This window comes from Cynara cardunculus, unplaced genomic scaffold (genome assembly GCF_001531365.2).
Source record: "Cynara cardunculus var. scolymus isolate 2C unplaced genomic scaffold, CcrdV1 Un_Scaffold_4779, whole genome shotgun sequence".
NCBI classification, from domain to species: Eukaryota; Viridiplantae; Streptophyta; class Magnoliopsida; order Asterales; family Asteraceae; genus Cynara; species Cynara cardunculus.
In genome coordinates this window covers 29,829-42,125 of record NW_020202061.1, presented here as the reverse complement: position 1 = coordinate 42,125, position 12,297 = coordinate 29,829, and the positions used below count along the sequence as shown (strand labels likewise).

The following is a 12,297-nucleotide window of genomic DNA, read 5'->3' as shown; positions in this document are numbered from 1 at the left end:
TTCCAACTTAATTAAAAAGAACTTCCATTTCCAAGTTGGTTTTCAAGACCTCCAACTTTCCTTTCTAATAAATCTTGTGTCAACACTGCCAGAAGTGGTGGCAACGGGTGGTGTTGGCGGGAGGGTGGTGGTGTTGGTTAAATTAGATACGAATGGAATCCTTTACATTTTCCAATAAATGGAAATCAATTCCTTGACTTATGCGAAGGAATGATCAAATCCCTCAATCACGGATTCAAAGGAATTTAACAATTCCATTCATTTCAAGATGTGAACCAAATATATGAACAAGAATTTGGTGAAAGGAATTGGTAATTCCAATTCTTTTGAAATCCAATGGATTCCATGAACCAAACAACACCTTAAATTATGTGGATTCCTAATTTTATTTAAGTCATCGTCATCATCTACTTAAAAACTTGCCTAAACCAACGTTAATCTTATATTGACTTTCGTTCTCGTAAGGGGGTGTTTGGTTCACATAATGGGATCTGTCAAAGTAATTAGGGTTTGAAGGAATTGGAATGAAATTTAATCAGGTGTGACCATGCGTTAGGTTGGCAGGAACTTGAATGGAATTTCTCAAAACAATTTGAATATGTTTGTTTGGTTTGTTGAACATAATAACGGTGGTGAATGGGAGATGGTAGTGGTGATGGTGTAACAGTAGTAGTGGTTGTGGTGACGTTGGCGACAGCAGTGGTGTGGGTTACAACGAAGGTGGGTGAGGGAGATGGTGGGGGTGGGGGTGAAGGCATCAATGGTAACGACGGTGTTGACAACCCTCGTGGTGAGATGGAATATAATGGAGTAATATAAGAGCATAATATTTTTTCTAAAATGAGATGAAGGAACTGGAATTCCTTTCTAGAACCTAAGGAATTTACATTTTTCCATATTTAGAATTCGAATTCCTAACCAAAACTAAAAGAATGAACCAAGCGCATAAATGGAATTTGGTTATTGGAATTGACTATTCCAATTTCTTCAAATTCCGTCAGATTCCGACCAACCCAACACTACGTAAGGGTAATTTAAGGGGGCATTTACCTTGATGGAATGGTTTTGAGGGATTTGGATTTCGTAGAGGGATTTGGATTTGGAATCTTTGGTGTGTGTGGTTTGTAGGATTTGCAATGGAATTGGATTCCAATATTTATAAATATTAAATATAAATAATTATAAAAATAATTAAATTACATTTTCATTAATTAATTATTTCAAAACAAGTGTTTTTAACAATTTTAAAACATTATCACATACAATCCTACGAAATCCCATGAAATACTAAGCACCTCGAAGGATTTCAAAATCCTATGCTTGGGATTTCAATGAAATCTCGGAGTAATATTAGTAGGCACCATAAAAGAGTCTAGGGTTTCCATCTGCATATTCAAACTTTGGGTTGGATGCAAATTAAATATTCCAGTAGTAATATTAGTAGCCACCGTAAAGAGTTTTGAGCTTCCATTTACATGCATCTCTCCTCTCAAAGAACATATCATGGAATTACAAGATGTTCTCTTGTCAAACCTCTTATATATGTTAGTAACCACAAGAAATGCAACATAACGTTGGTTAGATTTTAACTCAAATATATCTATGTCTGTATTATATTATAAAACTTTCCGTAAAAGTTGTAAGAATCACTTATTACCTATTGCGTACTCTTTAGTAATTCATAATCTTTTAATTTCAAGTTTACAAGTAATCACTTCACGAATACAGTTTCTTAAGTTTTTTTAACCCCATAAGATTAACTAGTAATCAATTGATAAACTCATTCTAATAGAGGATAATCATTGAGGTCTACTGATATGACAGAATACTCCGTCATTATCTTTACTATAAAGAACTCCATCACTAAAACTAAAATTACTTATGTTGTTATTTTTTAATCTAAAATATTTTATTATAATATAATTTTGAATCAAACAAATTATATCTGAAAACAAAAATTTATAATATTTAATTTGATACTAATATCGATATATATTTTTTGTATTAAGTTCACAAATTAGCAAAACATATGCAAAAATATCATGATGTTTCTTGTCTACATAAGAATCAATAAATGTGACATTATGAACTATAATAAAAAAATTTACTCGGACGGGAATAAACAATAACCTTTTAATTGACCAAAGCGAAATATTTGTTCCATGTTGGTATTATATTATTATATGTATATATCCATTTGGTAGACCCACACGGGCACACCGTACATGACTTTTATGTCACAATAATTGATGGAACAGTTTATTCTTTAAGAAATTCATATTTTATTAAGARTAAATTACATATTTAGTCTGTGTAGTTATATCAAAGTTATGAATTGGTCCCTAAATGAATTAATTACAGACATCACCATTGTGGTTTCAATTTTGTTAAATATTGGATTCTTGAACCTAACTCTGTTTAATGCACTGTTAACCCCCCCTATGCTTCTAAAGTGAGGGGTATTTTTGTCTTTTTAGTTGATTCTTTTAAGTTTGGATTTGGGTTTTGTGAGATGAATGGAGGTTTGCCGGAGAAGATGGCCTGAGGTTCACCTACGGGAAGAGGTTCATGGGTATCCAAAGAAATGTCTAATTAGACAGGTGGCATGAATCTAGTGGATTAGTTTATAAAATATTTTTTACCTTTAATAGAAATGAGACAAAGAAAAAGAGACTAAAACGCTTTTCTGTTAACGGCCAAGTGTTAATGGTAGTTAGAGGCAGAGACTAAATCCGATCATTTTTGCAAACCACAATGGTCATCTTCTAATTTTGAAACTGTATGAGCGAAAAGATAAATTTTGACAAACCACATGGACTAAATTTGTAGTTTACTCTAAATTTTATGAACCAAGTAGAAAAACAACCTAACAAGAACCAACGATGTAATTCACACCTACAAATTTCCAACAACTTCCTTGTCGACTTTGACTTGGGCTACAAGAAATACACCACTTGTTGGAATCATTATTCGTCATATAATTATAAATCCAACCCTTCTGTTGTTGACTTTGAGTTGGTATTCGTTTTCGTTTTGGTATAGATTGTGATTTTGGTTTCTGTTTTAGTTTGGATTTTGATTCTGGGGTTTAGATTTTGGTTTTGGTTTAAAGTTTGGAATTGGGTTTTGAGAGTGACCGGAGGTTCACCAATAAAAATGACTAGAGGTTCGTCAGAGACTACGAACTGAGGTTTTATGGGTTTCAGAAAAAATGGTTAAGACAGGTGGCATGAATCTAATAGAATAGTTTATAATTTTTTAATAGAAAATGAGACAAAAACCAAAAGTGAAAAAGAGAGAGACTAAAATGCCTTTCCGTTAACAGCCAAGTGTTAATGGCAGTTAGAGGCATCAAATACGATGGTTTTTACATAGCACAATGGATCAATGGTCATCATGTAATTTTAAAACTGTAGAAAAAAAAAAGATAAAGTTTTCACAAACCAAAGACTAAATTTTTAGTCTACTCTAAATTTTATGGAATAAATATGTTTTTGTAAATTTCCAGACAATTGCCTTGTTGACTTTGACTTGGGCTTCCATTATATACACTTCTTTTACCATTTTTCGTCATATAATCATAAATCCTACTCCTCTCCATCTCTCCAATCATTCCTACCTTCCCATATAAATTATGGTTGTTATCTCTGAAATATCTTTACCTTCATCTTCTTCATCAACTCTTGTTCATATATATGATGTTTTTTTAAGTTTTAGAGGTTCCGACACTCGTTATAATTTCACTGATCACCTCTATAACACGCTTCTGAATGCTAACATCAATACCTTTTTGGACGATGAAGAGATTGAAACCGGGCTATCTTTGAAACCGGAATTGGAGAGTGTAATCAAAGCATCCCGAGCTTCTATTATTGTGTTGTCTCAAAATTATGCTTCGTCGACCTGGTGTCTTGACGAATTAGTATTGATTCTTGAACAACTTAGGAAGCCAGGCTATATTCTTATCCCCATCTTTTATCACGTCGAGCCCACTGATGTCAGGAAGCAACAAAATAGCTTTGGAGAAGCAATGGCAAAGCATAAAGAGAGGATGGAGACAGAGACAAATGCAGATAAAAGAAGTCAATGGGCTCAAAAAATAGATCTATGGAATAAAGCACTTACACAAGTTGCCGATTTAAAAGGAGAAACTGCAAAGGGCAGGTAACGACTTTCTTATCATCCATATTTTCGCACATGAACTTCAATAGTCTACTTATCCGTATTGATTCAATATGTTTTATTTTTAATATATTTAATTTGGTTAAAGATGCATAATTCTTTGAATCTAATGTTATCTCATAAATGAATTCATTTAACAAATTAATATGCTTTGAATTAGATTCAAATTTGGAACACATATCAAACAATTTTACGTTCATCTAATTAATATCATATCATTCAATCTTGAAATCATAACATCATTTATGGTAAAATAGTTATATAGGTATTTTAATTACTACTAAACTACTTATAAAAGTAGTATAGAATTGGTGACTAATTTTGTAATACCTTTAACAAGCTTCTTGAGCTTGATAATTTTCGAGCTCAAGTCGATCTCGCACACAAAATAAAGCTCATTTATAGTAACAAGCCAAGTTTCATAACAACAATGTTCGACTTGGCATGTTTGATACTTGATTAAATTTTCCGAGCCGAGCCAATCAGTATACGCTTTTTCGAGCCAATAATGCTCATATCATATATTCATAAATCATACAATAAAATTATAAATATTATCGAGCTTAAACCAATAAACGAGTTAATCAATTGCAAATTCAAGCCCTTAGATGAGCATCGAGCTCGAGTTTGATAATTCAAAAAATATTTGAGTTCGAGCTTGACCCCTACTTTGAAAAGGTTATTTGAGCTCCAGCACTATTATTTTCGAGCTAAATTCGAATTGTAAGGGATAAAGTGCGATCAAACTTAACAACGAAGTAATTTCTAAGGTCCCAAATACTTGTAGAAATCCAAATGCACAATAAACCGAAACAACAATGCGGATAACAATAATCTAAATCTTGCATAACATGCTTCGAAGAAGATTAAACACCCACTATGTAAATGACCACCAAAATATACTAGGATCAAAGCATATAACATCACAAGCAAGAACACAAGGATACGTGGTTACACTATTGATGTGATAGTGTACATCCACCAAATAGAAAGAGCAAGTATTATATTACCACAAAAGAGATTACAAGTGTTTGTACAATGATCCTTAGATCCAAGATCAACCAAAATCTTCAACTATCAAGAACACCAACCTCTACACACATACCAAAAATGGTAAATAAGCTCTTGAGAGAAAAACTAAAAGGAGAGGTCTGGAGTGTTGGAGGAAGCAAATTGGACAAGTGATAGAAAGAGCAAAGGGTCCTTTCTATATATAAATTAGAACAAGGACAAAAAGGAAAGGAAAAAGTATGGCCAAAGGGGAATGAAGTGAAAAAAGGGTATGGCCTAGCCTCCGGATTGTTGCCCGGCCAAAAAAAATCTCAGCCTGGTTTTATTGCCAGTAAACTAGCGGTGAAACTGGCGGTGGTCTCTGGACTTCAACTCAAAATCAGAGACCTTCGCTAGTTTTGAAGCGACTTATACTAGCGGTGAAACTCTCGGTAGTCCCTGGTCTTGTTTGTTGTGCAACATCACATGTGATAAAAAAAATCATAACAAAAATAGCAACAAAGTCCGAGTCCGATGAATACGAGCCTTTCCAAAGTTGATCATAACAATTATGTAGCAAAGTAAATTGGCACGAGGTAGCAAAATTGCATTCCAACCTTGACGAGCTTCGGCATGGTTACAGTTACAAGCAAAACAAAATAACCTCAAGTGCATAATCTACAAAACATAATAGAGCATGCAAAGCTCTAAGCACTTAACGAAGTAATCCCTTCAAATATGTCGTTTTTGTCATTTGTGGTAATATTTGTTCTCTCCAACGAAGTGCCCAATGGCACTAGCACAAGCAAAGTTGAATCAAGTTTGAACAATGCTCAAACTTAGCGGATGGTAGTGATTTTGTGAACATATTAGCAGCATTGTCATCTGCCAGGATTTTCTTCAAATAGACGACCTTTGCTTCTACAACATTTTTAGGCAATCCAAGTATATTGGCTCGAGCAAATGAGCTCATAATAATAGGAATGTCTATTGTATCCACATCATCGGCACTAGGAGCAACAATAGAAGTAACTTTTAGTTCTTGGGGAGATTAGGCATCTAGAGAGGACTTTATCATATAAGTTCATCAAATGTTACATGTCAAGAATAAATCACTTTACGTGTCAAAGGGTTCCAGATTTGGTGCCCTTTGATGCCATCTGTATAGTCAAACAAATATCCTTTGGTGGCTCTTGGATCTAACTTATCCTAACTTGAAACCTGTACATAAACAGGACAACCAAATGTACATATGTATTTTATACAGATATTAGTTTTACCTCTCCACATCTCTTTCGGTATTTTTCCTCCAATGGACGAACAAGGTAACATATTGACAATTTACATCGCGGTGTGGAAAGTTTCGGCCCAAGAAGATTCAAAAAAATCCCTATGTCATGAACATACATTGAACTTTCTCTAAAAATGTTCTATTCATCCTTTCCTTGACCCTATTAGATTCAGGATCACTGGGTGAGTATAAAGACAGTGGATGCCTTTACTCGTGCAAAATGCCTTGAAGTTACCACCAGTAAACTCTCCACCATTATTGGATCTAAGCACCTTTAATTTCATTCCGGTCTCAACCTCCACGTGCGCTAACAAAGTCTTGAAATTATCAAAGAAATCCAACTTGTGCTTCAAAACAAACCCCCAAACTTTTCGTGAGAAATCATCAATAAGAGATAGAAAATATCTACCTCCATTTGGGGACTATGTGCTTGATGGTCCCCAAACATTCATATGAACATAATCCAAGATCCCTTTAGTGTTGTGCTTTCCAACACCAAAAGAAACGTGAGTTTATTTCCCCTTGACACATTTGGCACAAATATAAGACAAGTAGGCATGTTGACACTAATGAGCTTCCGCTTTTGCAAGACCTCCAAATTCTTCTCGAATGTGTGGCCCAACCATATATGCCATAAACAAGTAGCATCCATATTCTTTGAATTATCTGTCACACATGATTCTGAAGAAACTGTTTCTTCAACCAAATGAAACAAATTGTTTTCCGTTTGTATACCTTTCATTACTACAAAGTTCCCTTGAGATACACACTTGCTCCCATCTTCAATACGAATCTTGCAACCAACCTTGGACAATTGTCCTACCGAGATCAAGGAACGAGTCATGTCCATAACATATTTGACATTATTCATTGACCAAACAAATCAAACATCTTGATACGAACAGGGCCAACACCTTGAGTAATGCACAAACTACTATTTCCCATGAAAATGTTATTACCCTCAATTTTTCGAAGGTAGAGAAATAGTCACGAAAAGGTATCATGTGACAAGAGGCTCCAATATCCAACACCCATCGCCTATCTCCAAGCAGTGGTGTAACCGTAGCCGAGATGCCTGTTTTCTGTTCGGTTGCAACTGTTGAAGATTCTCCCTTTGACTTATCCTTGTTCTTCTAACTTGGACAGTCTTTGACCCAATGACTTGGCTTGTGGCAAAAATTACATTTACCACGCATCTTTGATTTCCTTCTACTGCCCGGCTTACGAGATTAGGAACGTCCATGATTTCTTCCTCTAGAAGACTATTGATCATCACGGACTCTATCAACAAATAGGCCTTGACTATGATTAGTCTCTCATTGATTGTTATCAATTCTCATCTGAATTCTTTAATAATCATAAATCATTCATGTTTTCACATCAAACAAAGAAAGAGTTTCTCTTCTATATATAAAACAGTAATTGAACTGAGAATATTTCTCGGGAAGAGAATGCAACAGAATCATAGCAAGAGCTTCTTCAACTTTAGCAAGAAGCGCATATGTTGCCTTCAACTTCATAATGATATATCTTTGAATTCTGTCATATGAGCTTTAATAGTTGTACCTTCCTTCATTTTGAAGAAGAGGTGTGACCGCATCAATAACAACTTGTTAGTCAATATTTTTTTGAAATATAGATTCCCAAGCTTGCTTCAAATACCTACAGCAGTCTTTTCTGACACAATCTCATAAATGACATTCTCTCCCATTGCCATCTGTGAAGTAGTAAATGCACATGTTTCCATTTCTCTAGTCTTAAGTTCAGACATATTGGGGTCTAGCTCATTATTAGCAAATGCTACATGATGGACACCATTCTTTCTAAGTGCAACAAATGTTGTAAATTGCCATTTACCAAAATCACCGTCCCCATTCCAAGTTTGAATATGAATCCCAACCTTATATAAATTAAATGTTCCTTCCTGATATGGCCTTTGGGTTTTGTTTGAGGAACCGATACCAAAAGGGTTTCCCTCATCTTCACCAAGCATGATTCAAGTATAAAAGTATGCAACTAGCTTGTGTAAGTTTTCTATAACAGACTCCAAGTCTATCTCTGAAGCTCTGATACCAATTATAGGGGATAAAAGTGCGATCAAACTTCACAACGAAGTTATTTCTAAGGTCCCAAATACTTGTAGAAATCCAAATGCACAATGAACCCAAACAAAAATACGRAYAACAATAATTTAGATGTTGCACAACATGCTCCAAAGAAGATTAAACACCCATTATGTAAATGACAACCACAAGATACTAGGATCTAAGCATATAACATCACAAGGAAGAACACAAGGATTTAACATGGTTTGACTATCAATGTGATAGTGTATATCCACTAAATAGAGAGAGCAAATATTATATTACCACAAAGGAGATTAGAAGTGCTTGTACAATAATCCTTAGATCCAAGACCAACCAAATCTTCAACTATCAAGAACACCAACTTCTACACACATACCAAAAATGGTAAACAAGCTCTTGAGAGAAAAAGTAGAAGAAGAGGTCTTGAGTGTTGGAAAAAACAAATTGGACAAAGTGGACAAGTGATAGAAAGAGCAAAGACCTTCCTATATATGAATTAGAAGAAGGACAAAAAGGAAAGGAAAAAGTATGGCCAAAAGGGTATGGCCTAGCCTCCCAAATTGTCGCCTGTCAAAAAAATCTTGGGCTAGTTTTACGCTAGYTAAACTAGCGGTGAAACTAGCAATAGTCTCTAGACTTCAACTCACAATCAGAGACCCACGCCAGTTTTGGGGCGACTTAAACTAACGATGGAACTCTCGTAGTCTCTGGTCTTGTTTGTTGTGCAACATCAAATGTGATAAAAAAAATCACAACACGAATAACCTACTACTCGAATCGGCTCGTTTACACTCCTAAAAATGACCTTTAACTTTTTGGTGACATMTCGATATTTATGTTTGATGGTCTTGTTGAACCATAATGAAATTGTATGCATTGGTGGATCTTTTGTCGTGTTATCTATAAAAAATAAGATGTTACATACCAAATATTTGTATAGTTAGAAGTTCACATATGCATTTATGGTAGAAGTAGTCGAAACATGTTCCCTCAATCATATAATTACAACATTTTTTTTCCAATAACAAAAAAAAAAGGTTTTTTTTAACAAAAAGATAAAGAAAATAATTATTTATTTGCCCATCACGTCATTTAAGATATTATTGATGGAATTGATTTTGGTTGAACAAGAATTGTGTTATCTCTTATTTAGTTTTCACATTGATGTTTCATATATCTCTCACTGAAATCAATTTGCAGGAAAGAGACGGAGTTGATTGACAAAATTGTTACCAGCATCCGTCGTAAATTAGGTGTACGCTTATGTAGTACTCTGCCACCCCTTATCGGCATGGATTATGACATTCAATTCATTACCTCTTGGTTAAAAGATGGATCATCTCATCCTGYTGACATCCTCACAATTTGGGGCATGGGTGGGATCGGGAAAACTTCATTGGCCGAATATGTCTTTAGGTTACACCGTTATAAATTCCAAAGGAGTAGCTTTATTGCAGATATTAGTAAGAAATGTGCTGAAAAGTTTAGTGGATTGCTTGATTTGCAAAAACAAATTTGTCATGACATTTCAAACACGAGTTCAATTCAAGTTCATCATGTTTCCGAATACACCTCTCAGATCGAGAATGCAATAGCTCGTACAAAGGTGTTTGTAGTTCTTGATGATGTTGATAGTCTCGATCATTTGGATGCATTAATTGGGAAGAAAGGTTTTCTTCCGGGAAGCAAAATCATAATAACGACCAAGGATGCATCGTTGACAGAAAAGTATGAGCTATTCAACCAGATAGTTCAACCTAAGCATACAAAGCACTCACTTCGAGGCTTAAATGGTTATAATTCACTACARCTTTTAAGTTTGTCGGCATTCAAACCCAACAGTCCAAAGGAAGGTTATGAAGATGTTTCAGATACACTTGTTGAGTATTGTGGGGGACATCCATTGGCTCTTAAACTTTTGGGCAGTTCTCTATTTAATAAAAATGTAGCTGTATGGAAGGATTACATAGAAAAGCTAAAGGAAGAACCTAATTCCAAGATTACAAAAGTCTTGCAAATGAGCTTTGACTCTTTGCCATCTACAGGAGATAAGGAACTGTTTAAGCACATTGCTTGTTTTTTTGTTAGAGAAGATAGAGAATCAACCGAAACAATATTAAAGGCATGTGGGATCCACACAGTACTCGGGATTGAGAATCTCATTGATAGATGCCTTCTTTGGATAAGTAAAGATAACAAGTTAATGATGCATCAATTGCTTCAAGAGATGGGAAGAGATGAAGTACGCCAAGAATCACCAAACAAGCCATGGAAGCGTAGTCGATTATGGTGTCATGAGGAATCATTCAATGTGTTGGAACAAAACAAGGTAACATGCCATACATACTTGTCATCATCACTACAACAAAATTAGGTTTATAGGACACCAACAATTTCTAACCGTCTTAATAGACTGCTTTATACACTACTAAATGAAAGACTTTTACCTGGGAAAAGTCTGTCGCTAAAGGGTGATTTGTCACAAACCGTCACAAAAGTTGATGGGTAAATTGTTGGTGGTTCAAATCAGTGAAAGATTACCCAGTGTGGGTGATCAATTGGTATTTTCTCRAAAACATTGACTTTACCAAACTATCGGTATTTTCTGGGTGAAGACAAAAATTTCACTGGGTGATTTTTGTGGGTAAAATTCATTTGTTTTGTGGTGATAGGATTTAATATATAAGACCCAAAAATAAAGTGTGCTACCTAAAATTATTGTAATAAGTATTTATGACATTTTGGGTGTCACAACAAGTTTTTATGACACTTTTATAAAAGAACATCATATTAGCAGTTTTACAGAACATTATTTGAAAAGGTACCTTATAAAAACAAATGTACTATAAAAATATGGGTTTATAGGACACTTTCACAAAAGTATCCTATAAAATAGTTAATATGACGCTTTGTATTTAAAATATCCTAAAAAGCTCGTTAAGATGCCCAAAAGTTTCCTACAAATTTATTACAACGCCTTTAGATAGAACACTTTTGTTTTTGTTCCTATAAAAGTCTTATAAAATCAAGTCTATTGGGACGCTTAGAAGTTGGTGGCGTGCTATAACCCAATTTTGTTGTAGTGAATTGTGCAAATTGTAAGTAATTTGTATTATCTATCTACACATACATAGGACTTCTTTAGTTTTTTGAAATTTACTTTCTTCTTAGGGTTCGGGAAAACTTAAAGGCCTCGTTCTTGACATGGAAATGCTTGTGAAAGAGGACATATGTGAATTGTTTGAGTTGGAAACAGATGCATTGAGTAAGATGGATAATTTAATGCTACTACAACTCAATTATGTGAAATTCAATGGATCTTATAAGAATTTCCCTAAAAAATTAAGATGGTTGTGTATGCATGGGTCCCCTTTAAAGTCTTTACCTTTAGACTTACCAATGGAGAATATGGTTGTGCTTGACATGTCTTACAGCAATTTGGAATCTTTTGACATGTCTGATGGTAACCCACAACCTGGGACAAGGCAAAAGGTAAGAAACTTGTAGCATCTACTTTAATTTTTGTTACTTATATGGTGGTTTTATGCAGTTCACTCATTATTTTACCATATCTCCATTTGCACAGTTAAGCGGCTCATGCTCAAAAGGCAAACAGTTGCTTCGATCATTGAAGATTCTTAATCTGAGTTTCTGTGAACAGCTTCGGAGTGTTGGTGGATTTTCTGAATTCCCTGCACTTGAGAGGTTAATACTTTCAAATTGCTCAAGTTTGATTGAGGTTTGTGA

The 12,297-nt window shown here is 34.7% G+C and overlaps 1 protein-coding gene across 1 annotated transcript in view; it reads left to right on the top strand.

The window, feature by feature from the left end:
• Window positions 1-636: 636 nt before the first annotated feature.
• The window catches only part of LOC112504152 (TMV resistance protein N-like), a 13,148-nt gene continuing 1,487 nt past the window's right edge, over window positions 637-12,297 (top strand). The window contains exons 1-5 of the mRNA XM_025108102.1: window positions 637-810; window positions 3,698-4,164; window positions 9,751-10,879; window positions 11,722-12,042; window positions 12,137-12,289. Coding sequence (XP_024963870.1) covers window positions 637-810; window positions 3,698-4,164; window positions 9,751-10,879; window positions 11,722-12,042; window positions 12,137-12,289 — 2,244 coding nt within the window. The remainder of the gene's footprint in view (window positions 811-3,697; window positions 4,165-9,750; window positions 10,880-11,721; window positions 12,043-12,136; window positions 12,290-12,297) is intronic.